General features: G+C 37.7%; 7 protein-coding genes across 9 annotated transcripts; 2 read left to right on the top strand and 5 right to left on the bottom strand.

Moving 5' to 3' along the window:
• Positions 1-98: 98 nt before the first annotated feature.
• Positions 99-2,074, bottom strand: LOC141914743 (B9 domain-containing protein 2-like). Of its 2 annotated transcripts, none has more exons than XM_074806029.1 (4): positions 1,967-2,063; positions 1,523-1,632; positions 1,101-1,226; positions 99-751 (listed from the first exon to the last, which is right to left on the bottom strand). In XM_074806029.1, the coding sequence occupies exons 2-4, from the start codon at positions 1,608-1,610 to the stop codon at positions 438-440; spliced, it is 528 nt and encodes a 175-aa protein (XP_074662130.1). In that variant the 5' UTR covers positions 1,611-1,632; positions 1,967-2,063; the 3' UTR covers positions 99-437. The 2 variants fall into 2 exon arrangements, with proteins under 2 accessions (XP_074662130.1, XP_074662129.1); XM_074806028.1 differs by having other exon boundaries at positions 102-751; positions 1,523-1,629; positions 1,983-2,074.
• Positions 2,075-2,315: 241 nt separating this feature from the next.
• On the bottom strand, positions 2,316-6,748 carry LOC141900029 (zinc transporter 6-A-like). Of its 2 annotated transcripts, XM_074786726.1 has the most exons (13): positions 6,370-6,748; positions 5,978-6,024; positions 5,617-5,703; positions 5,220-5,304; positions 5,074-5,116; positions 4,909-4,980; positions 4,755-4,835; positions 4,625-4,660; positions 4,049-4,192; positions 3,817-3,936; positions 3,625-3,727; positions 3,285-3,401; positions 2,316-3,181 (listed from the first exon to the last, which is right to left on the bottom strand). In XM_074786726.1, exons 1-13 carry the CDS (start codon positions 6,485-6,487, stop codon positions 2,603-2,605), a joined length of 1,632 nt encoding a protein of 543 aa, XP_074642827.1. In that variant the 5' UTR covers positions 6,488-6,748; the 3' UTR covers positions 2,316-2,602. The 2 variants fall into 2 exon arrangements, with proteins under 2 accessions (XP_074642827.1, XP_074642837.1); XM_074786736.1 differs by lacking the exons at positions 5,617-5,703; positions 5,978-6,024; positions 6,370-6,748 and adding an exon at positions 5,565-5,604.
• Positions 6,534-7,310, top strand: LOC141900041 (protein CEBPZOS-like). The gene is made up of 4 exons (XM_074786748.1): positions 6,534-6,639; positions 6,747-6,927; positions 7,002-7,046; positions 7,145-7,310. The coding sequence occupies exons 2-4, from the start codon at positions 6,807-6,809 to the stop codon at positions 7,228-7,230; spliced, it is 252 nt and encodes an 83-aa protein (XP_074642849.1). The 5' UTR covers positions 6,534-6,639; positions 6,747-6,806; the 3' UTR covers positions 7,231-7,310.
• A 483-nt stretch (positions 7,311-7,793) lies between these two features.
• Positions 7,794-13,360, bottom strand: LOC141903611 (uncharacterized). Its single transcript, XM_074791815.1, has 9 exons — positions 13,332-13,360; positions 12,861-13,148; positions 12,162-12,344; positions 11,854-11,906; positions 11,536-11,639; positions 10,700-10,804; positions 9,106-10,220; positions 8,534-8,602; positions 7,794-8,086 (listed from the first exon to the last, which is right to left on the bottom strand). Exons 2-9 carry the CDS (start codon positions 13,108-13,110, stop codon positions 7,932-7,934), a joined length of 2,034 nt encoding a protein of 677 aa, XP_074647916.1. The 5' UTR covers positions 13,111-13,148; positions 13,332-13,360; the 3' UTR covers positions 7,794-7,931.
• On the top strand, positions 13,263-16,496 carry LOC141903620 (CDAN1-interacting nuclease 1-like). The gene is made up of 12 exons (XM_074791827.1): positions 13,263-13,308; positions 13,532-13,652; positions 13,746-13,791; positions 13,878-13,942; positions 14,016-14,070; positions 14,155-14,233; positions 14,307-14,392; positions 14,491-14,540; positions 14,743-14,810; positions 14,897-14,962; positions 15,064-15,169; positions 15,294-16,496. The coding sequence occupies exons 2-12, from the start codon at positions 13,561-13,563 to the stop codon at positions 15,430-15,432; spliced, it is 852 nt and encodes a 283-aa protein (XP_074647928.1). The 5' UTR covers positions 13,263-13,308; positions 13,532-13,560; the 3' UTR covers positions 15,433-16,496.
• A 641-nt stretch (positions 16,497-17,137) lies between these two features.
• LOC141915060 (uncharacterized protein CXorf65 homolog) lies at positions 17,138-19,522 on the bottom strand. Its single transcript, XM_074806465.1, has 2 exons — positions 19,188-19,522; positions 17,138-17,708 (listed from the first exon to the last, which is right to left on the bottom strand). The coding sequence occupies exons 1-2, from the start codon at positions 19,327-19,329 to the stop codon at positions 17,395-17,397; spliced, it is 456 nt and encodes a 151-aa protein (XP_074662566.1). The 5' UTR covers positions 19,330-19,522; the 3' UTR covers positions 17,138-17,394.
• Positions 19,523-20,283: 761 nt separating this feature from the next.
• Positions 20,284-24,478, bottom strand: LOC141909326 (phospholipase B1, membrane-associated-like). Its single transcript, XM_074799738.1, has 12 exons — positions 24,228-24,478; positions 23,857-23,966; positions 23,132-23,201; positions 22,887-23,013; positions 22,762-22,805; positions 22,528-22,636; positions 22,031-22,163; positions 21,769-21,926; positions 21,305-21,491; positions 21,122-21,214; positions 20,975-21,040; positions 20,284-20,840 (listed from the first exon to the last, which is right to left on the bottom strand). The coding sequence occupies exons 1-12, from the start codon at positions 24,289-24,291 to the stop codon at positions 20,520-20,522; spliced, it is 1,482 nt and encodes a 493-aa protein (XP_074655839.1). The 5' UTR covers positions 24,292-24,478; the 3' UTR covers positions 20,284-20,519.
• Between the last annotated feature and the right edge of the window lie 88 nt (positions 24,479-24,566).

The following is a 24,566-nucleotide window of genomic DNA, read 5'->3' as shown; positions in this document are numbered from 1 at the left end:
CTCTTCAAGATGAGAAGTTGAGCAAACTAATGATGATGCGAAGCCAGGATTCTCAACTAAGATCAATAAGAATGATATATAAATTGGCAGATGAAAATTTAGGTATAAATGTATTACCATATAAACCAGGTACAAGAAAGATGAACAAATTAGATTCACATTCATACATTTTCATATAACCCTACCATTACTAACTTCAATATTTCACGGTACACGTATATTACTAATAATATAAAACTTTAAAATATTTCGAAACAATTGTTTTCCTTTTGGCATGAAAACAAATTCAGGCAACTCATCCACTCAACATGGGAGGACAGGCACTGTTCAATTTGAGATTGTTGCAGACACAAACGAGTACTATCATTCAGTGCTACATCCCACATACGAATCTTTCTGTATAAAATACTGAACTCTCATTCGCCGAGCGATATCAACTAGCATTCGATTCCGAACTTCTCGAAGTTCCTCAATATGATATTCACGTGTAAATGTACGTGTCCCATAGCTAATGTATGCAGTTTGTAACGATACGCGCCGCTGTATATCAAATCCGGATTGCGTAACTGAGGTCCGCCGCCGAGAAACTGTTGAGACACCTGTTCACGAAATGTACCGACCGGACGCCACGTGGGACAGTCTATAAGATGAGTTCCCGGCGATGAGGGTAAGTGACAAAAGCCGTATCCGTACAATTCATTCCGTCCGAATTTATCCTGATGCCACACTTGAAAGTGTATTTTTGGCCAGCCTAGAATAAAAGAAATTCATTTACTCAAATAGGCCCAATAGCAGGGAACAGCTCTAGTCATATCGAATTAGATTAAAAGAAAAAACAAGTATAAATAAAGAGTAAACCCAGTTAACCTAGCTATTATTATAATTTCTAGATAATAGGCCTAATAAAAATTAAATATAAAGATAAAAGATAAGATGAATTAAGATAACTTAAGATAACACATAGGCCTAATATAAAATTCTAAATTCATTTGTCTATTTTAAGCAGATTTTCTGTAGAGTTCCCCGGTTCATTTTTGGAAGTGTTGATAGAATAATGCTGGCAAATTCTTTCTGTGTCCTTTCAGGACCAAATAACCCACCTTGAAGACCTTTTGTAGCAAAATGTAAATCAATGGGATGACACCAGTGGGCTCGTTCTTCAGACTGTGGATTGTCAACCTGAGTTTGGCCCTCATTTAGACCAGACAACACTTTCCAGGCACCACCTACAAATAGAATGTGATTTTTGAAAAAAAAATTCTTAAATCCTTAAACTTGACCTATTTGTTCCAGGTCACTCATTATGATCTTCATGTGAATAGCCTATAGCCTTTACAATTTCCAACTCAACTCCTTTAGAATGATTCATTATCAAATCCCCCTAGAACTAATGTTAAATGGTACCTAGCAATAAAGACTAGTGAAACAAGGCAACCAGTCATAGCCGCCCACTCATCAGGCTTTATTTTTTTACAGAGTATGTAGCCTTTCAGCTTTAGACCTACTATGACATAAAACATACCAGTGTGTATTCCCCATTTGCAGAACAAGCTATGATCAGGGAAGCCACTAGCTCCTTCAATCTGACCAATTACATGTACTTCAGCCATCTTTCAAATTATCTCACACCTAGAGAAAAGAGATTTACAGTTGTTAGTAAAGCTTGATGCGCATCATTTATGGTTGCCGTAGGATAGCGGTGTAGACACACTATAACTAAGTAACGGTATACCCATCATTCGAAACATTGGGGCAGTATTTGTCAAAATATTTCTTATTATCTTATTATCTCTAACACTTTCGGGTGTCAATTTATTAGCAATGAAAGGGTTGAACTTGTGGAATGGAAGAAGAAAGAAAAAAGAAGGTAAAAACTGTTTTATGAAACTTAAAACTGGACCCTGGAGATCATTATCGAAAACGTAGGCCTATTACAAAAAGTCACATTATGAAATATACATTCCTATATACGTTTGAACAACCTTTAAGTCGCAGTGGTGGAATTTTGTAGAAAGGACGATTATTTAAGTGCAAATATTTCTGAAAATTGTTTACACGGCAGCCATAGCTACAGCGAGAATAAAACGCGTAATTGGACTCGGAGTAGAAAGAATTATTTCACGGTTCCGGACTTCGGATTCGAAAAGGAATTTACTTCTGGTAACGATAAAAATTGATTGACGTTTCATCCAGACTTAAATATTTTTTCTTCAAAAACTTGAAATGATTTCATTAATTTTGTGACTACATCTAAGCAAGACCAAAATGCCAAAAATCAAAAAGTGAAATCTGGATTTTTAATTTTTTATTGGTTAACATGATTTACAAAATACAAACAGAAATACCATCTTCATTACAAGTGCAAAATTCGAAACTGCACCAAAACAATTCAAGTGATCATTTTGAACGAAAGAAGAGAATCGATAGTAAAATGGCAGCGGTAAGAACTGGTACCCGTTGGATAATTCTTAGCAAATTCCAAAATTCATTGCACTATTCGTGATGCTGCCTGTACTCCTCTTATCTTGCACCATTCAAGCGTGCGATCATTTTTACACAAAACGAATTCCGATTATCTATAAATCCAAATAACAAACCTTGTTCAGTGTTGATGATGCGTGTGTTGGTTTTTTAGTCCTAGCGATATATGACTGTTATACGGAATGGCAGTTCGCGGAGCCGTTGAATTCGTCAGCGGCGGCAAAGCGTACGAAATAACCGGTTTTTGTTGTTGTAACGGGCGTGGAGATGGACTGGAAAACGACGAGCTAAAATTCGATGCTCCAAGATTCGTAGAGCTGTTCGGTACTGTCCTCGCGTTAAACGATGGCGAAGTAAAAGCATTGGTCGTTTGACCATGCGTATTAGAAGTTCCGCTAACGGGGCTACTAAATGGTGTTAAACTAGGAATAACGGGCGCTGCTCGATACGCGGACAGCGGTATATTGTCGTTGAAACTAGACGGTGATGGAAGCTTCCGCGGCGGAGACGACGTGCCGATGCCGGTTCCATATTTCGGAGCGTTGCCCAGTAACTGATAAACCGAAGCTCGCGTCGCCCAGTCGTCTTTGAATATCTGTATCGTCAAATTCGAAACGAGCGTCGAAAGGCGATTCGTTACGTGAGCGAGCACCATTTGTTCATTCGCATCTCTGCGTATCCTTACGTGAAGCGAACCAGCCTAAAAAGTAGTAAGAAACGATTCATGATGTTTTTTATTTTGAATGTGAGCTTTCAATAATCAGATATTTTCTAAGATGAATACGTAAATCGACGAATCGTACCAATTTGCCGAAAGACAGCGTCCAAAAATGTTCGTGTCTGAATTCTAAGACACCGTCTAAAGTTGAGGCTTCTCTCAGACATTTATCCAGCTGTCCAATCATGTGTGAAGGAGTTGTCTACAGTAATGGGAAAGAGTCGAAATTAGAGGTTTTCAAACTTAAGACTAGGGCCCAAAGGATCGAATACATTTCTAGCCCAGCAATATGTAGAGCAAATGAAACTTACCGTTTTTAATATTTACATAAAATTAGCACTGCAGCTAGAAATGGCCATAAATAGAGCATATTTCAAGTTGAATCAACCATTCAATATCCATTTCAAGGTACACATTGAACTTACCTGTAGAAGTATTTTACCACTGTAAGAAGCCATCGGGAACATAGTACCACAAGTCATTATAGCGATCGACAGAGCAGCTACACTATCAGCCAAATGATAGTTACTGAAATATATTATTATACATTAGTCAAAACAATAGCACTAGACATTTATAAGTGATTTCAGTAATCTATAATCACAAAATGTACTCACTAAACATCGATGACAAAATGTGCTAAAACCAAGGCCAGACCGGCTGAGAATCCTACCAGTGCAAATGGATTGATTCGGGGTAACAGTAATTTACTCAGTCCAGGAATGTAATGACATAAACTGTGGAAAGAATAGAAGATCGTAATGTTAGCATTAAAGTTAAATACTACCAGTGTTGTCTTAATTAGGAAGATTTCCCATTTTTTTAAAATAAAATCGTTCTCTCCTTTACCTTTCGCTCATATCAGCGACGTGTTCCTGAAGCCAACTCGAACTCGAAGCATCAATGACGTGATTAAATGCACGATTTTTTATGCTATACGTAATGATCAAATGTGCTACAAACGCGAGACAAGTACCAGGCAGTAGTCGGCCTCTACAAAACAAACGCATAATGTACAAAATCAAATTTTTCTAGCCTTATGGTGCCTAGCATTTTTTCCATCGGAAGTGCTTCATTGCCTAAGCGTTACTCAGAAGGAATATTAGTCTGTTTCTTCTGTGAAACAGGTCAAAAGATTCTGGACTGCCTGATTTGGAATTAATAAGACTCAAAACCAGACGATAGCAGCACCAGCTAGCTTGAGCAAGACAGATTTACCAGTCTCCAGGCAATTATGTGGATTTACTATGAGACTGATATATCCATCCTTAGGCACTAAAGGGTTAAATGTAACTGTTCTAATTCCATGGCATTATTGTGAAAGCAATCTAATCATCGACTATAGAACAAATTTTGAATACATCATTTATTTTCATATCTATTCCTAAAATCCAGGATAAATTGAACGGAGGGTTGAATACTCACGTGTGAATATCTGGCTGCTGTATTATTCGTTCAACGCTGTTGAAAGAAAGAACCAAGAGCGAGTTAATTTTCGAGGATGTTTTGAAAACATCATGTTGAAAATTGAAATAGCCATATCAATCGTCCTTACCATTCTTTTACAACGAATAAGGCTCCCAGTTGCGCGAGCATAGTGGAAGAAAATACGGCTAACACCTCGAATCTTTCATACCTGAAAATTACGATAACGAAGTTGAAATAAAATGTACACAATTAGTAAAACAATTGCGATCAAATTCTCTTACCCAAACGAAAATACTGTATTTTTCATCATGGATTTTTGTTGTACCCAGATTGTCAGAAGGCTAGTGAGTAATCTAAAATCAAAATCATACTGCATCACAAATTCATCACTATTCGACAATGCAATTTTTTGCGTTTGTTTCATTCGAAATATGAGACATACTTACGCAAATATATCAAAAATAGTTATATACGTATACGCAGCTAAACCTGAAATATTGAAATGCATTGTGTTATGATAAATCTTGGAGTAGTCATCGAAAAAATAATCAAAGGTTAAAAAGAGAAGAATACAGTGATTTTATGTTCTTACCCATACTTTCCGTAGAATGACTCCAAACCAGAAGCGTAGATGTAACGATGGCATTAAAAATCAGAAGCATGAAAATAAATTTTCCCTGAAATAAAATACACATGATTCATAATTAATGCAAAATATGAGACAGATTTCCAGGAAATGAGAATAAGTGAACTCAGTGAAAGTGATACCTTTTTTCTCATTTCCGCTGACCTGAAAAATCATGATCAAGCTAACAATAACAGACCCGGCAGTTATAGAAATGAACTGATTAAAAATTTTAATGCAGTTCACCAAAGTGACCCGGCCGATTAGGAGAAACAAGGCATCATTTCACTTTAGCCCTAGTTCAATAAAAACCTGCTCCATTTTGTTGTACTGAATAAAATGTTCAAACTTGGGTCTAACCAACCTGTCTCTCACGAAGGACTTGCGACAGCTCATTTTGAAATCTTTTAACCATTGATCTCGATGTATTTGGAAATGGATATATCACACCCTGGAAAAAAGGTCAAATCTTTAAAAGAGAACAATCATCATTTTGAAGGCCCAGTTCTACAATAATGGGTTGGTAACTGGACTGGTGGAAGCAATTTGGAATTAGCAAGACCAGAGGATTAGTGGAAGTTTTTTCAAAAGGTGTCATAAGCCAAGACTGGTGCAGGGCCTTCCCCCCAAAAACTCTTTATCAAAGTACTGGTAGATGCTCGTTGATGCATTTTCCCGCATTTGAATCATAAAATTCCTTCAATCTGGAGCAAGAATAACTTTACCTGTGAAGGCTGACTGTCAACAGACGATGATATTCTCATTCGCACATCTGGAAAAAGGAATGAAATTGAAGACATACGATTAGAAATTAACTAAATGGGAATTTTCAGTGTCAAATTTAGTAGTAAGTTAAGTATGGTTCTCGTGTTTCTAACATGTTTTCCATTACTATCGCCTGTGTACTCAAGGGCATTAAAAATTGGGGGTGGACAGGGACGACAACAGTGTAAAAATTCTGCCTACATTGTGATTTTTGCCTGTATAGTGTAACCATTGTGTACTTTCACAAAGGCTAAACAATAAGCCCAATTTATCAATTATGTTTTAATTTTTCATAACATATGATCAATTTAATTAATTGAATTGAAAACTGATAACACGGCAGAGTCCTTACCACCAGCTCCACTGTGATTATGGCTGTGATGGTTAGGACGCCCGACACCAATGTTCCCATTCGGTTCCATTCTAGACGGTTTGGACATCAAACCGTTAGGGTCTGAATAATGGTTCATATCATCTAATTAGAGTTTAATGGTGCTGATGATGATTGACAAACGTGTTGACGTTTCACGGACTACGACCCGGACATATCTACTTCCGGGTTAGGAAGCGTTCAATTTTCCTGTGTTTATTCGCGCAAATAGTTTATTTTGGGCTAGCGAAGGTAGTAAATCACTCAGCATATCATAAGCATTTCTAAGACACTTGTTTCAAGCGTGTTGTTTCACTAGTTACGCGAAGAAATCGTAAACTATTCGTATTTTTCCGTAGTTTCGCTTATCACTTCCGGGTTTTTACCTCACCTACCATAGCTGGCTTCGTACCATCATCATGAGAAAACAACCGAGGAAATCGAATTTGTTGGTGAACATCGGAAAAGGAGTCCTGGTCGTCGAATTTGCTGCATTATGCGTTGCTTATTATTACTGGCGAAAAATGAACCATTCACAAGGTAAGAAATCCCAGAGTGCGAGACAACAGCAACTTCGGTCACAAACTCAATCTATCATCTCTTTCTAATTACAGCGTACAGATATCAACTCTCCAAAGAACATCCGAATATATTGGCAGGTAAATATTTTGCCAGAATGTCAAACTAAATAGAAATCCTCATGTAATGGCACCATGATTTATCTCCTTATTTTCAACGGATTGGTTTTTTGTTACAGGTTACTACAAAGTCGGAGAATACTTAGACAGCAAGAATTCAGTGAGGCTTTACGACAAGAGATGTTGGGGAATTGATTCGGAGTAGAATGAACAGCATTTACATCATCTGCAAATCAAGTTTTATAGATTGTTTTTTCTTTTTTTAAATAAAATTGTTGTAAGATTGATGAATAGTTGTACACGTAGACTAGTATCTAGCCGTTGTTCCCCAGGGGACCTGTACATCATCTGGTTTTCAGACTATTATACATGTAGTTTTCAACACTGGTCATCTAGCAATCTCAAATACTATCCTCTTACAAAATCCCTTTAAATTAACATTTAAACAAAACCTCGCCATTTCAGAAGATAGCTATACAATTTTTATTCATAATTTACATGTGTACATTTTATGATGAGCTGTTGTTATTCTCACAATAGATACCCAGTATATGTAAAAATAAATTTCAATGAATTTAAAATGCACAAATTACACGTATAAATTGTTCGGCATGATTTTCTTTAAATCAAATACTCATAAATCAAATATCATAATGACTGAATCTACCGGAAAAAAAGATTGTTAAACTTATCAAAATTTCAATTTATTTTCATGTCATATATTCAAAAAACCTTGATTTATTTTCTGAATTAAAAATGTAACCTTGATCAAGTATGTTTATACCATATTTTTATACCAAAAAGAAAATGACCACTTAATGGAGGTATAAATTGCAAAATCTTCAAGCATAACTTAAATCAAAGCCCTCTTAACCAACTTCAACACTTTACATGCTGATATCGTTATTAAGCGTATCTTATTTGCGATGAAGTTATTTTTTCCTGGCGTCTTTTGATCGCAGCCAATTTCTTTTTCTCAATGTCATCGGCGGAATATTTTGGTTGACTGCTACTCAAGGAGCTGCTACCCGTGCTTCTTTGACTGCTCTGAGTGGCTTGAGCTGAAAAGGCAGGCAAAATGAAAGCATAAAACAATTCTGTTAATGCTGAGGCGTTTTTATTTAAGCAACTCGTATAAAATCGCTTTGCTCCGTCGATTACTGTCATGGGTACAAATCGAATCGCCTTAAATAAATGACCCTACTCTCCATAACTGGAACCCGAATTTTCTGCGATTAAAAAAGCCGCAATTTTGTTTTTGATCTATCACTGAACGCTCCACTGTCGTAGCAAATCGAATCAAAGTGCTCCGATGAGCGATTTGGTCGCATTGGGTACTCGCGTTGGCGATTTGGTTAAATAAATGGACGTTGTAGGCAAATCGTTGTAGGCGCGTTGCTTAAATAAATGGGCGATTCGATCCGTGTTGATTCGAGTTGCTTCAATAAAAACGCCTCTGGATTCATGCTTTTTACGTGTAGACAAGGTTTTTTATCATCCTTACTTACATTCTACCTCGTCCAACATTGCAAGAATAGCAGGCTCCGACAACATCTCATCATCACAGAAATCAAATCCTGAAATAGTAATCTCGACTATGCAGAAAAAGTTGGGATTACAGTGGAACCACATTTTAACAAACCCAGATACAATGAAACCCTCATGGAGAAAAATTGAACAACCAGAAATGAAATCCAAATTCAATAATAATAATAATATGTGTCTTATATAGCTATTTTTCCGTATTATTACCCCAGCCATTTGATACTCTTAACATGTATCAGTCATCTCTCCCTGGGGAGAAGTAACACTGAGCGGCTAACAAGTGCTCAGGAGTCATCTTTCAGGCCAGGTACTCATTTACTCCTGAGTGGAGAGAGGCAATAATGAGGATAAGTGTCTTGCCACTTGTGAGGACACTATGGCAATGTACGGGGTTCGAACCTGGCTTCCCAGAGGCAAGCGCTCTAACCACTCGGCCATACCACTCCGAAATTTCCCGGTAGATAATTCCCGGTAGTTACCGGTAGATAATTTCGATCAAAAACTCTGTCATATCTTTTTGTCAAAGGGAATTTACCTAAACTTTCGCCTTTCGTTTGACTTCTCGGTGCAATATCCTGACAGTCGGACACTGCTAAGATAACAGTTGATGCCTGACTCGAAGAAACACAGTTACTTTTCGCTATAGAACTACTAGAACTCCCTGCAATGCTCGGCGTATCATTGACTTTGGAATTACCTCTACTACAAGCAGTCTTATTTAAGTTATTTACGGGCGTTGGAGCGATGATGCCATCGTGGTTCTGATAAGTTCTCGCCTTCAACTGGCTCACTTGACTATCGAGAATTTCATCCGGTTCCGCTAATTCCATCAGCAAATCGTCCGTTATACTGGTGTCTTTCCAACTGGGAACCGTCGAATGCGCGTTCACTTTCGGACTAGAAAATTTCAACGGCGGGGATTTCTTATTCGCGAACGCATTTTTCATTTTCGAAACGTTCGTATCGCCGACAGCTTTTTTAACGCAAGTAGTGTTCGAGGTTTTTGAATCGGAATTTTTACTCGAATTCCTGTAAACGTTACTTTTCGCCTTAAAATTCGCTGGATTTTTACTCGAATTTCGCGCGGGTCCGAATAATTTTTGCCTGATTACTGGCGTCGTCGTTTCAGACGGTGATCGTCTCCGTTGGTTCGAAACATTCTGAGGAAAACGCGAATTTCCGGGCAAACGTGAAACGTCTGTAGCATCCGTCGATTTCGGTTGCGGAGTGCGAAACCTCTGCGTATTCGCGTCGTACAATTCGTCAGTCATCGTTTGCGTCGCTTTCATCAGAAACGACGAGTTGAACAAGTCGTCGTCATCCCAGCTTTTATTGCCCACATCGGGATTTGCTTTCGATCGATCGGCAACTGCTTTATTCTCAACTATCGCAACGTCCAACGGAATATTCTCCCAACTTTCGTCGGTAAACATGTCCTTACTACTATTGTTACCGGCTGCGGCGGGTGAGTTACTCGAGCGGTGAGTAATCTCCGCTGAGTTTTGCGACTGTATTCTGACGGTCGGATGTAGAATCGGACTAGGTTCGAATTGAGATCGAGTCGGAAATCCCGGCACATCATCGGAATCGAATAAATCGGTACTAGTCATATCCTGATCGGTTCTGAGTTGATAATCGACTCGCTTCGGCCTACAAAAATTATCACAAAATAGTTAATTCTCAAACATCAGATGCACAAGTCAGACTGTCATCTAACCTGATGTACAAATAGTTTCATGAACACTGTATCTGAAACACGAATAGAAATAGAAAAGAAAAGCAACATTGCACATCCTCAGAAGAAACATAATTCAAATGTTTTGCCTCGATATCAAAACAGAAAACTGCTATGATCAGTAGCGATAACATTCAGCGATAGAAACAATTGTAAAAATATAGTAAAACTCACTAAAAAGTCATCAGACAATTCATCGCAACTCTATTTGTGAATCCCGCTTCCATTTACTTTACTGCAAGTCGTCATTTGGATAAGTCGCGACTTAATCATAGTACCTCAACTCTGACAACTTAAGTTCAAATCAGCTTACTTACCTTCTGTGTACTATAACCTAGATTAATTATTCATCTATATGGAATATTCAAAGTGAAATTATGATTGAATTACTTACTCTTTTTGTTTTTCGACGACAGCCGCTAATCGCTGCAATAATTCCAGAGACGACGTCGATAATATATCTTTTCTGCGGCGTTCAACACCTGCCTTCCGAATACCCCTAAATATTACATGAAAATTAACAAAATATATTCGACATGGCAAAATAAATTCTACATGGGCAACATATGAGATTCTGTATACTCTGGCTTACACTGTATTGTACATTCTATCTCATAAATTGAAATACAATCAAACTCGCTTTGCAATCATCACATGAGTCATTACATTACATACGTTGACTATTTTTGAGTTCCAATTCATATTGTAAATGGTCTCACTAAAGATGACATAAGCGAGTTTGACAATATCCAAATTGTCCAGTGATGAATGGATTGACATTAACGCCAAGTGAAACAACGAGCGGCTCCTCGGCCGAGGAGTCTGAATCTACAGCCATATCTTTGCCATCCCACACCACAGTACAATCAGGGAAACTTAAAAGCACGTAGAAATAGATACAGAGAGCACTAGTATTTTCAACAGCAACAAGAGAAAACTATATTTTATAGAAAATTTTAAGACAAATCTTTGAGACGTTACGTAGGACTTATTTTATATAGCGACACCCTCATAAAGAACAGTTTAAGAGAGGTACTTTAAGTACTTATATCAGAAAGGACACTAAGAATCTAAACTAATGAGGCTATCTACATAGGCCTATGGGCTTTTTTGATGGTATATAATGATATGGTATGATATGATAGGACAAAAACAGAGATGGAAATCACCAGTATAAAATTCAATAATATTTTCCTCTAAGCTCGAAATTAATTTCTCTGAACTACTTACATCCTTGTTTTTTGAATAGCTCGTTTTGGCGACGACGACTCGTGATCGTTTTTCTGCATCCAAATTCCGAGTAACGGCGGGGTAGACGATGGAACTGGAGCTTGCTGAAAAATAGAGATTAGGGTTTCAGGGACACCATGCCCACACGGGAGGTGGTTTGAAACGCTCCACATTCTGACAATTCTATGACAGTGAATCTAATTAGTTGAATTAAACCAAAATCTGTGGAACTGGAACAAGGGATTCAAAAATATCTTAATTAGTTTTTGATAAGAGATGATTGAAAGTTGTTAAAATAATTCTTCCAGTGATTGCTACCTGTGAGGACACTATCTTGAGCATATCATTCAGGCTTTTACTTTCTCCATTAACTGCAAATAGATAGAAATTCAGTATCAAAAATTTTCATAGACCTTCTTTTGATGATTTCATTAGTATTAGGCATAACATTAAGCATAGCTCTTATCATTTTTGGGCCTCTTTTTCTCTTTGGGCATTGAGTATATGTAAGTAGGCTACCTCTACTGGTGAGTAACCTGTATGTAGTTTAGTTTCACGATCGGATATTTTCACAAAGGCCATCTGATTCTTACCATCACCGATTAGGCACCTAACAAGCTACCTACCTAATTGGACATTTTTGATAGCCTCAGGTGAAGTACAATCCCACTTAACATCAGCTTGTGAATCGGATATTTGTGAGCCTTGAAAATTAAAGTCATCCAACATGACCGCTTGAACCGGAGTTCGTTGGATACACATTTTTCGTCTGCCAATTGGTGACATCATATCGAAGCCTGACAGTTTCTCTGTAAACAAATTCAAATTTGCATTTTATCTAAATTCAAGGAAATAGATCACCAATACAACATTAAACACAGTAAAAGCTATTTTTTCAAGCCATACAATAGAACAAATACATTCTTACAATATAAGGGTCCAAGTAAGGTTTTTATGGAGTGCTGGAATATGTTGTCCCACATAAAACCTAAATCGGACCCTTTGGCCAATAGTGTAATGTATTCAATCACAGGGACTTGTCACAATTGATAGAGAATGGGTAAAAGCAGTAGGCCTATCAATGACCCCAGTACCCCTGAATATCTTCATTATACAGAGATACAGAGATACTGGGATTGGTCATTGACTCTGATAGGGGCCTACTGTAGTCTGAATACCAGTCGTTGTTACGGTCTTCTGGTTTTTCATGCATTCACTATCCATCATGGCATCAATTGTGACAAGTCCCACGGCGCCACGCCACAGTGTTGTCGGCTAGGTACTGACTAACGCCACAGCAGCAAGCAAGGCTCTCTTTAATTTACCAAATTCACTCTTATCTGAATCCTTCTTCCCTAGGCCGCTCATTCTAATGTCTCGGCGATGATGCTCAGCTTTTTTCATGGTGCCATCATACGCACCGGTTGATGATGGCGCTGCTGTCGTCGTGGTCGGCGAGGGCGAGGTGACACTGACAGGAGTTTGTTGACTGATGGAAGTTGTTGACGTTTGTTGACGCTTATTTGAAAGCTTCAGTCGATAAGACAGATCGCGGTGCCGTTTACTCATGTTCATGCCCACATAGTCATCGTGATCTGAGCAGCTTTCGTGAACTAGAAATGCATTTTCAAAACGATTTCGTGTCGTTTTTTGGACGTGGTTAACAGAATGGCAGCCATCTTTGTTTTGAATTACCCGCTGCTCCGAGATAATCGATCGCAGTCAAGGTCGTCGAGCTAATCTAAAAATTATCCCATTAAAATCGCTTTTAAAGTATGTTTCACGTTGGAATTAACCTTTTTGTGGTCGAGATAAAGATTCCCTATTTAGATTCGAACCCGACGGAGAACATGTGTAACGCTGTCATTCACTCGATTGCTTTAGAATTGTTTAAATTAGCTTTCTTCCGCCCGAGTCCTCCGAAGCCATATTTGAGGTCGCACTAATTAATGAACAAAAACGATTTTTTCTTAATTTTGCCATTTTTACTTTTCAGGTCATAATACGGCGAATTTTGTTAAAACCATGCATTTAGGTTTGTACAGGGAAATTGTTGACTTCATAAAAAGCCACAAATGCCGTCCCAACTTCGATACAGTTGTACAGAAATTCAAAGAGTAAGGGTTTCACTAAGATCAGATCTTTGCTAACTACATTAATTTATAAATTTTTTTCATCTTTTAAGAATGGAACATGTTTCTTATTTGTAGCATACCGAAAGATACATTGGGTAGTATTTGTTCTCTGGAATATCAGGTAATTGAATTACGATACACAAAATAAATACCGGTACGCACAAACTAAATTCAAATATACATTGTAGTGGAAATCGCATTTTGCAGAAAAAATCAAGGCGTGTATTTCACAAGCACAACTCGCTCGAAGTGATGGAAGATTACTATCAGAGGTAAATTCCAATTCATTGCGAACATCTATGATAATGTTCATTACTCTATAATTTTGTTACTGTGTACTTTAAGATATCTGGATAAAAGAAATGATGGCAACGATGTCTTAATAAAATTGGCGGATGAGGTCAGGCCTGCAAAACAAATGGTATCGTCCTTCTTTTTTTCATACATTGTTCTAGCATTTGTGTCAATTTTCCTTTTGTTCTAGGTTGATTTGAGCCCGATGCCGTTCGCTCGGATTGTCTTAGAACGACACCTTCATCATTTAAACTTTGAGAGTGAAATGAGTATGTTGAGATTTTGCTCTGTCTGCCCAGTATTTGGCTGCCTGAAATATTTTAACATTTTTTGCTGTTTCAGGCAACAATCCAAGAACGGTTATTAGTAAAATGCTGAAAGATACTACAACAATTCCAGATCCGGTGCTAGCCTATCAGATCGACATGGTATCCAAGTTTTTCAATGAACTAGGAGTTTCGTTAATTAGTAGTATATCTTCTCAATCGAAAGTATTCTAATTGGACTACATTATTTTGAATTTCAGTGTATTCTAAATGATGAGTACTGCGGTCCTGTGGCAGATTGTATAAAACAGTATCCTTGCTTGTATCGTCAAATTTGGTAATATTTCTACTACAAGTGTTAAATGATTGATATTATGGGTATTTTCGTGTTGTTTTGAAAATAACTAGAAAGAATTGCTGATATAAGTTTATAGTAACCTTTATGATGTTGTAAGCCCCGGTCAGATCTTCAGATAATTTTAGGCGCTTAAAATCCTTAGCTAAATGTTCAGCTCTATTGGAGAGCAATATGAGGTTATCCTAAAGAAAGCTGTCGAAAAACATAATTTGTCTTATCAAGGTAATTAATATATGGATTGTTGAGTTGAAACGCAACCCGAGAATTGTCTGCCATTATTAACATCCATGTATCCTATCTCATATTAGATGAACATCAAATGCGTCTGAAAGGATATGATAAAACACCGGATATCAAATTAGAAGTTCCCATTGGTAAGTACACATAACATCGCTTTCAAGAATTTTTGTGAAATAAAAATTCTTGGGCAGGGACAATTTGAATATTTTCTAATGATATATCAATAATATTCTAGCTGTGGATGGCCATGTAGTGAATTGGATTGAGAGCAAGGCGTCGTTTGGTGATGAATACAGTCATCAGGGTTACCTGAAAGATCAATTCTGGAGTTACTGGAATCGGTGGGTAAATTTCTATCCATAGTGATATGAATATTTGATCAGTGCAAAGAGCAATATCTTTATTGTTCATAGATGGAATCAGTAAGTGGTATGACTTATATTTTTATATTTATATTTTTAACAGATTCGGACCTGGTATGGTTATCTATTGGTTTGGATTCATAGATGAATTGGACTCTAACAGAGATAAAGGCATTTTATTGAAAGACAATTTTCCGGAGAGCATAACAAAAATGAATCCTTCACAGCTTGAGGTCACCTGAACAATACTACCTATTAATGTTAAGTCCACTTGGTGATATGCTTTAGAATGACGGAAGAAAAAAGTTCTGCGGGGGCCTGTTTTGAATAATCTCAGATAAAAATTCGGATAATTCAGCTGACCTTTTGACATTCGTAATAGTATACATATGTACCACGGCACCATTGCTCGTGATAGCTATTGGTGGATTATTCAGTTTTGATGGCTGTAATCACGTGAATAAAATGAATATCTCTCAAACGGTTACTACATAATCAAACGATGATGAAAGATAAACAGACAGATGAATCGCTACATAGATATTTTTTACGATTCATTTCCATCTCACAGTTGATCTACGATATGGACAAGCTTTATTTCGTTTGCACAACTAAAAAAAAATATTTGATGAGTTATAGTCTATCGACTTGAAATGAAGGTAAATAATTGTCTTTTGTGAATGATGTAAGCTGCATTTTGACGTCTTATTTACACACCGTTGCATAGGAATTGTTTATCGATGATTAAAAATAGTTCCCAAAGAAATATCCTTCACGTGTAAGATGACTTTGAGAGACAAATATGGAAGCTTAAAATGAAGCAAGGTTGTTCTGCCGATGCAAACATTTAAGCTTGAATTTGTAGCGGTCTTCGACTCGTTTCAGTGTATATATTACATTGTGTATCCGACCTTTCCTGAGTTATGTGATAAACACTCACTCTATACGGATTCAAAACGCAAATTTTATTATTCAAAAATTTATAATTAAAAACAGTGGATACGTCAGTTGTGTCTCCGCATTTGTGTGTCGATTCAACTTTCATTAGCTGTTTTCTCGTTAGACAGAGTATTCTCGGCCGAGACAGGTTTATAATCGTATTGGATATTATCAAAGCAGTCGCAATTCTACAGTTCGTGTTCATTATTGATAAAACATAAATCCATACGACACATGATTTACTAGGAAAAATAAAAGAGACCTGTTCGGTAATAATACTTCGATTCAGCTCACATTGTTTATGACCGCGATGTTTTTACGACCTCGATACAGATCTGTTTTCTGTAGTGTGTAGCATATTTAGTAGCTGAGGAAATAAAGAATTCAAATTTGTTTATGAAAGTATAATTTGTTTTTTTAATTTACTCTTTCGATGAATTAAACAGTGATACGTGATGGACGTCTTCGGTGGATTATGTCTAAAGACGCTTCTATCCCCCCAGAAAAAGCCTTCCTTGTCCGTTGCGGTGTTCTGAACGCAGCCAGCTTGTATTTCAAGTCCCAACGGGCTATTGCGTTCGCTTCAGTAGACAGAATTTAGATAATTTGGAAAGCTTTCACGACGCCCCAGCATATTGCCTTGATTGGTTCATGTATGTTCAACAGGGGGCGTTGGATAGTGAAATGGTATGGCATTTCCTAATAGCGGAGATCAATTGCAAAGATTCTGTATTCCTTCCCGAGGTGTTGAATTGAAATCGCTAGATTTCCAAGCATTTCACAAAGTGGGCACGGTGTCCCTGGACCGCAGCGTCCTTTGAAGGTATGGGACAGTAAATCGATAGCAAATTGTGTTCAACCTCTGCTGAAGAAAAGTATCCTTTGCCATGGAGACATCGTTCATATAAGATAGGAGCAAACAATAGGTAAATATATACATATTTATTCAACATAAGACTTGTTCACATAGAGGAGTGATTTCTGACGAATTTGATTTAGTATCGTCGGACTATCATCACACCTATCAATCCAGCATCACGTAAACCTCTTCGTTGTATGCGTCGTTATGCTATCTATAAGGTTGCTAATGATGCTACTTCACTTCAGTCACGCTAAGAAACCCTCAAATACGCATAAAATTGAAACCGTCGTTCTGTCAATATGGCACGATAAGAAACATAAACGTCACCGCAATTCAATAATACTACTCATCAATCGTCAGCCTACACTTCATTGAAATATAACGGTCGCTACAAAAAAACTATTCATCTTTTCCGGCTCAATTTCTTCTTCACCTTTTTGCCAGCCGGACTCGGCGATTTTCTCGCGCTTAGACGTGGCTTTCGTTGTATTTTGTTTTCTAGTTGCGGAATTTGAAGTTTATACTCGGGAAATAGCTCTTCGTATCCTTTCAGCAGCGGCACGTACTGATATTGAGGAGGTATCGGCGAAGTGCGACCCGCGTCTGGGTCGTGGTGATTGTCTATCAATTGTTTTTCGACCAGAATGTAGGTACTGTGTGACTGTAGAAAATTGTTCGCGTTATCATATTTATGTAGGTCCAGTTCTTTAATTAACCCTGCAAAACGACCAAAATCAACATTACTATCACGTTTGATAATTTTCTTCATTCAAAACATTTGAAATATTAGCTGAAATATATATACAGCTAAGTCTTTAATAATGCCACTTGTGGGACCAGTGAAAAAAGCGGCACCAAAACGAATTTGGCGTTATAAAGTATGGTATTTTCATTGGATTTGAGTTACATTGAGCAAATTTGCATTAAAAAGATGGCGTTAACGGACCTTGACTGTATTTGTACGTAAAACAGAGGGGTCCAGTTCCACAGTTCCGAGTTAAGATTTTAATCATAGTTAACTTTAACTCACAACTGTGGAACTGGATCCTGATGTTTCGTGGATTTTTACATTAAAAACGTTTAGAAATTCTTACTTTACCGAGTGTTTTGTATATTTCGATTTAAAGCTAACAATGAGTCTTTTGAAATACACCTATCATGGTTTCTATTGAAGAAAATGTTTGCTTTATGCCTTGGTGACAAAAAAAGAAACCGAAATAGATAACAAGGACCGGTGATCGCACGCCAAATATTTTGAGTTAATTTGACACAGTAAAATTCAATTAAGGTGTGTATTCTAGTCCAGGAATCGTGCATAGCCTACCTTAAGTCATCAATTATGATTGCTTAAGCGTAACGGGCAAATATCTTCAAAGTCTTTGTTTGAAATGAAATTGATATGAAAAGCTGAATATACCTGTTTTAAAAACGTTCGATTACAGTGTTTGAAAACCACTTTCTTTTTGGAGCTTTTAATTCAGTGTTTTGAATGCGTATGTATGTCATTCACAAATTCTACATAGACAACCCGCAACCCGCGTGAAAAAATGGGCCACTTTTTTTCTAATTCGTACCCATTAGAGTTTATCTGTTCTAATGTCGTCATTGCTTTGATTGAATATATATTTCCTAAATACGTATATATATATGGCATTCGTTATTAAAAAATCACATATATACAACCTGCACCACGCGTGAAAATATGGGCCACTTTTTTCATTGCTTTTATCAAATCTTTCCTAAACGCATGCCGAGCAACGGTTGTTTGATTTCGGCTGCCCGGCATTTTCAATAATGCGGTAGACACGCAAATAAAATCAATTACCTAATAGTATATGAAACAGAGTGGTCGCTGAATGAAAACTATTTGCATTAATGATATATTAGATTATTATTACGCGTCAATACATTCCATCTATGTAACGACACAATTCACGTAGATCGTTGCCTATAATACGGACGAATGTATTATCGACACCAGTGTTTCACGGTTTATATCTAATCGAAACAGATAATTTTGTAAACTTTTGACACAAAAATGACATTTATGTCACCCGAGGTTTTATCCTATAGACAGCGAAACATACATTCCGCAATCTATACTAACACGCGCAAGACATTTTTAAATATTTATTCATAGATTTTATCGATATAGATTTAGATTGTCATTGTTTATTGTCCAAATTGTTTTATTACCTTTTTCGTCCGATAGATCCAAAGTGACACCCGTTTCCGAAAATCCGGCTCGCTGTTTGATGTTCGTTAACAAGTTTATAACCGAACAACTCGGATTACACAAAAGCGATTCATTTTTTCCGAATTTCACCGTTATAAACATCGTAAATCAGTGATCACCTTTTCACTCCGTTAATCACCTAAGAAGCACCCTCTCTTTTTACCTCCTCTACCGGCAGCTTGTGCGCGGACTTGTACCGTGTTTAGATATGTTTGATTTCACACATGGCTACGCGATCGCGCGCCGAAACTACACGCCAGTACCAGTCCTGTAGACATTTAATGTGCATTCGTCACCGCTACTTAAGCGAATACGTCAAAATACATGAATATGAGCGACGCAGTGTGAAATTAATTCCCGTTATTACGGTCACAATGTAAAAAGATATGTTTCTTTCTCGGTGCCATTCTTTAACGTGATACAGCTGTTGTCATATTTACGCGACAAGAGCCGCTTAAGTCGATTAGTAACGAGTCGTTGTGTATAGACTCGGTGAAAACACGTTTACTTTTCGTCGGCAAAGTAGAATAGATACATGTCACCATGGCTGCGCGCGCGACAGTTTTCTGTTTTGCGTTAATCCTTCGACTAATACATTTCCTACATCCGACAGGTTTTATTTCGTCCTTTTTGTTGAGAAACACTTGTCTCGATGTGTTCAAATTCCGACCTATAAATCGCCCCGTGTCGTGACAGATATGAATTTATTGTCACGACGGGAATTCGAGAAAATAAACATCCGTATCTCGGATAAATGGTTTCGAAAAGCAATACACTTTTTTTGAAAAAACTAGAGATACGTAAGTAAAAGAACACTTGAATATATAGTGTTATATAACAAGAATGCTTTTTTAGTTTCACAAAATATTTTTGGTTTGTTTGTTTTACATAACACTAGATCAGAGAGTAGTGACATTTTTTAAAAAGAAACAAATAAATGCAGCGGGTCGTTGTCAGGTGCGACTGACCGTAAGACTGATGAACACAAACTCCACTTTGATAATGAAATTCCGAAAAAATAAGCTTCACGGCACAGTGTTCGTAGATTTTTAGTATTTATTAAATAATCGAATGGTTTCAAATACAAGTGTCTTCTAGTCGGACACGTTGAAATGATATGATATCGCAAACCGATCTTCGAAATGAAATTTATACAAAATTTAGATCTATAAACACAAAGTTAACATGACATTGAAATAATAAATGCTAAATTTCCTAGCACCATATGAAATGTAGATCAACATAACAGGATTTTACACGGATTATATATATCACAACAATATTTATTATATTCACATGAAATTAGAATATGTAACGGTATTCGCCGCCGAATCTTTTAAGATCGACGACGACCTCGCGCGGTTCGTTCGACGGCGGTACAAAACTACCCCGAAAATGATTCCGGCCAGACAGACGAGAAGAACTACCCCGCCTATTACGCCTCCGGTAAAGCTTGACGAAGAGTGATCGGTGGATTCGGACGATTCCTGTTGTGCGCGCAATAGCGAAGGTCTGGCGTTACGAGAAACGCCGAATTTCCCAGCGGCGACAGTAGCCGCTCGGGCAGCCTTCACCTGATCGTTGTTTTTCGATGTGGAAAAATACGGAAAACTCTGAAACACGGACAAACATTTCAAATGAATATATCGACTTTTCTAGTGCAGAAAATTGCTAAGTTTTTCCAAGTGATTGTAAGCTTAGGATTATGAGGAATCATTTGCGTATTTCTGGTTAGAACGAACTTTACCGATTCCGGGCATTCCAATGGTTCTCCGAGTTTCCAGTCAGTTCTTTTTTCACCCTCCGGTTCAACCTATCAAGAAATGGAAGGGGGATATATGAATAATCTATATATGGAAAAAAACCTTTTCAGCATTTTTTCAAGCGAGTATACCATGTTATTCCACAAAGCCTCGGCAGCAGCGGCGTGTCCTAAATCGCTGAAATGGAAGCAGTCGGGCGCAAAATACGACAAATCTGGTTTGCCCTGAAATGGAGAAAATGCGTATAAAATGCAGGAAGAAGCGTCGAAAATTGCAACGGCACGAATCTTGTTGGTAGACTGACAAATTCTTACTCTGGAATTCAGCGGCGGTTTCGTGTCGCGGAAAAATGGTTGCAGAACCACCGTGAAATCATCCTTCGTATCGTAGCGACCGGACGCGACTAGATCCCGCGTTTCCCGTTGGTAGGATTTTACAAGATTCTTAAGGTCTTCCTCGGCCTGAGCGTTGGCTGGATATGAAGCGCAGGCGCACAGGAATCTGCGTATACATGAAAGAGTAAAGTTTGAGATAAGTGACAATAATCATCGGAAGCTACCCAGTATAACATCCGAATGATTACGTAGACCACGGGAATAATTTTTTTCATTAAGAATTATCTTTTTTCTTTTTTAATAATTTTTTTTTTTTTTACTAAAAAGAAACTAATTTCGTTTGAAATATAATTATTCTACAACAGTTGAATATTTGAATATTGAATATTTGACAAGATTTGTAATCCATCTCGGTCCTCGTCGATGCCATAGGGTATACTTACGAATGGAGGACCGGGCAAATAAGTCCATTGCGTACTTCACTCAGGGCCGACACATCTAATATTTCAACCAGATTGACGAATGCCCGCGGGACCTCCGCGTGAAATACATCCAGCGCGTCTCGAATATAGCCGATGTATTTAGCAGGGGCGTACATATCCTAAAAAATGTTACAATTTCAATATGTCGTCCGAAAAAAAACTAACGCTGAACATAAATATAAACAATTTATCGAAATCGCTACATCGATTTCAACATCATTACCTTGTCGTCACACGAATCGCACAAATCATTACCGCCAATGAATAAAGTAATGATTTTCCAATCGTTCTGAAAGTCTATTGAAGAGTCCCTTTTCATTTTGTCGACGAGCACTCGCGCCTGGCCTGGCATGTCACTTAAGTAGAAAATAAGCGAATGATTACTTGCGAATTAGATTTTTGTTAACGGTTTACAGAGGCGGTTCTAGACATGGAAGCGGGAAGAGGTATTTCTTGGATAAAGCAGCCATTTGTAATGCACTTGGTGGTTCCCACCCTTGGGGCTAGATATTCTTTAAGAAATCCATCGGAGAAGAGATGCAATATCCCGCGTGAGAATGATTGTCAAATTTGCTTGACAATCTCGGTCTTTACGAAAAAGGCTAACTCATTGGGCAGGCAGGGGTCTGGACTCCCGAGACCACCCCCTGAATCCACCCCGCTGTTGCATCAAAGTAAAACTGAAATAAGTTCTGTGAAAGATGATAATCTGAGACGTACATGGCTTTTGATCCAGGAACGGCGACATTCAAATTGGCGTATCTAGAAGTAGCACTCCCGGTTTTCAGCGAGTAACCCGTGATATCCGGATTATAAAGTCGTAGAAAATCTGAAATTATTCCATAAATTATCAATTTTGATCAATGTATCTAATCTGATACGAACACATTTGGATCATATCATAACAACTTCTTCACTGAGAATCACTTCAGTATATCAAATCTGAAGACGTACTTGCCAATGTTGGGACGGATGGATATTTCTTATCACCACCAATGCTAGAAATTAATAACTTCATTGAAATATTTCATCATAAACTGTCTTAAAAATCGATCGTTTCTAGTACGCGAATACTATACCTCCAGGAATATCCCCGGTATTGAATAAGAAGGCCGATAACGGTCCAAGCATTGAGTCCGTTTCCGGCGGTGATAGAATCACCTATAGCCCCGATCACTTTCACATCACGGGGTTTGAGTCTGTGAACTGAAAGATGATATATTGAAATTAGATCAGATCTAGAATGTAAATTACCAGAAACGGAAGGTGAAGAATTACATGGACGCTGTTATATGTTATTGAAATGCATATAATATGTTTATACCTGATGTAGGAACATCACTTTGGTCTTTCGGTAATGGACATGGCCACGTATTAGCCGCTACCAATCTGGTCTGCAAATTGATTTTGATTTCTAAGAGTTCAATTTTAGACAAAAACTACTACACTAGCATGTGTTTATTAATTCCGCCTGATGATAGATATCTTTGGATATTCGATGACCTTTAATTGATTTTCGGTCATCAAAGTTGTGATCTTATCTACCTATTGTTTCTTTCTGATAAGATTTATGTGGGCGAATGCAGAAAACCAATGTAGATTCGATCTTTAAATTAAGCTTGGCTTAAAAGCTTATAATTCTTTCTAAACTGTCCAACTGTGTCCAACCGTAAATTTACCCGCGACCAAGGCAATGCATGTTTGTGCGCAAAAATATTTGGCGTGAATCCAACGTACAAGATTTTAACGAGTTCATTCAAACAATTTTCAAGGTCGCTCTTACGGATTCAATCTTTTGAAACGTAACGAATATACTTTGCACAAAGAACGATTGACCTCTTGGATTGGAATCGAGAAAGTGAGAGCGTCCACTTACGAATAATTTATTACAAAATCTAGGGAAAAGCTTTTCTTTTAGAGAAGTTAGCCATCAATCTTCATATTTTGAAGGATTTTATTACATTAGCTTAGACAATTTAAGAGAAAATTGTTGAAACTTAACTATTCATTTTCGCGAAGGTTGTAAATCAATTTTTTTGGAATACGTACCTGGCGTTTTTTTTCTTGACCTAATCGGACGTGTGCTTCAAACGCGTCAATTAAAGTATCATTGCTCTGTATTTTTTCCAAAGCCAATAGCAGCTTTCGTGAGAATGAATCTAGATTGAGAAAATTTTTTGAATATCTGCGATAATTTTTTACTGTCATTTTTTGCAGGCGCGTGAACGGATACAATTGAGCAACGCTCTACATTGACTTTTAAAAATGAGAACGCTTTCCAGACCGGTCTAAAAGAATAGTCTGACACCGTAGTCTATAGCTTTGTACACTCAAATACGGCAAACAAGAAGTGATATTGCAAATAAGCCTAAAAAGCCAGTAATTTTGATTTTGAATGTAATTATTGTATATTGTCTTACCGCTGGTAAATACGGGTGTCCAAACGGCTATCACCACTGCTAAAATCAGGAAACGCCGTACCATGTCTTACTTCTTCTTATGTTGTTTCTGAAATATCCTGGTCAGGCCGTCCAGATTATGTAAGTGGATCATTTCCCTGGCACTGATATATTTATACGCATTCGGCATAACAAAGATTAGATATGACCACTGCGATATCAGGTGATTAAGGCCCTTACTTGTAGTGCAGTACACGCGTACCTGCTGGCCGTGTTGTGACAAAAGCAATGTTGAGTTCAGTCACATGAAATCAAGCTGATATTCAGGTTATTTCCGAACTTGGCCCCGGCGCGCGCGGG

The sequence above is a fragment of the Tubulanus polymorphus genome, chromosome 1 (assembly GCF_964204645.1).
Source record: "Tubulanus polymorphus chromosome 1, tnTubPoly1.2, whole genome shotgun sequence".
Lineage (NCBI taxonomy): Eukaryota > Metazoa > Nemertea > Palaeonemertea > Tubulaniformes > Tubulanidae > Tubulanus > Tubulanus polymorphus.
Note: the sequence above shows the minus strand (reverse complement) of the source record. Positions and strands in the feature narration are given on the sequence as shown.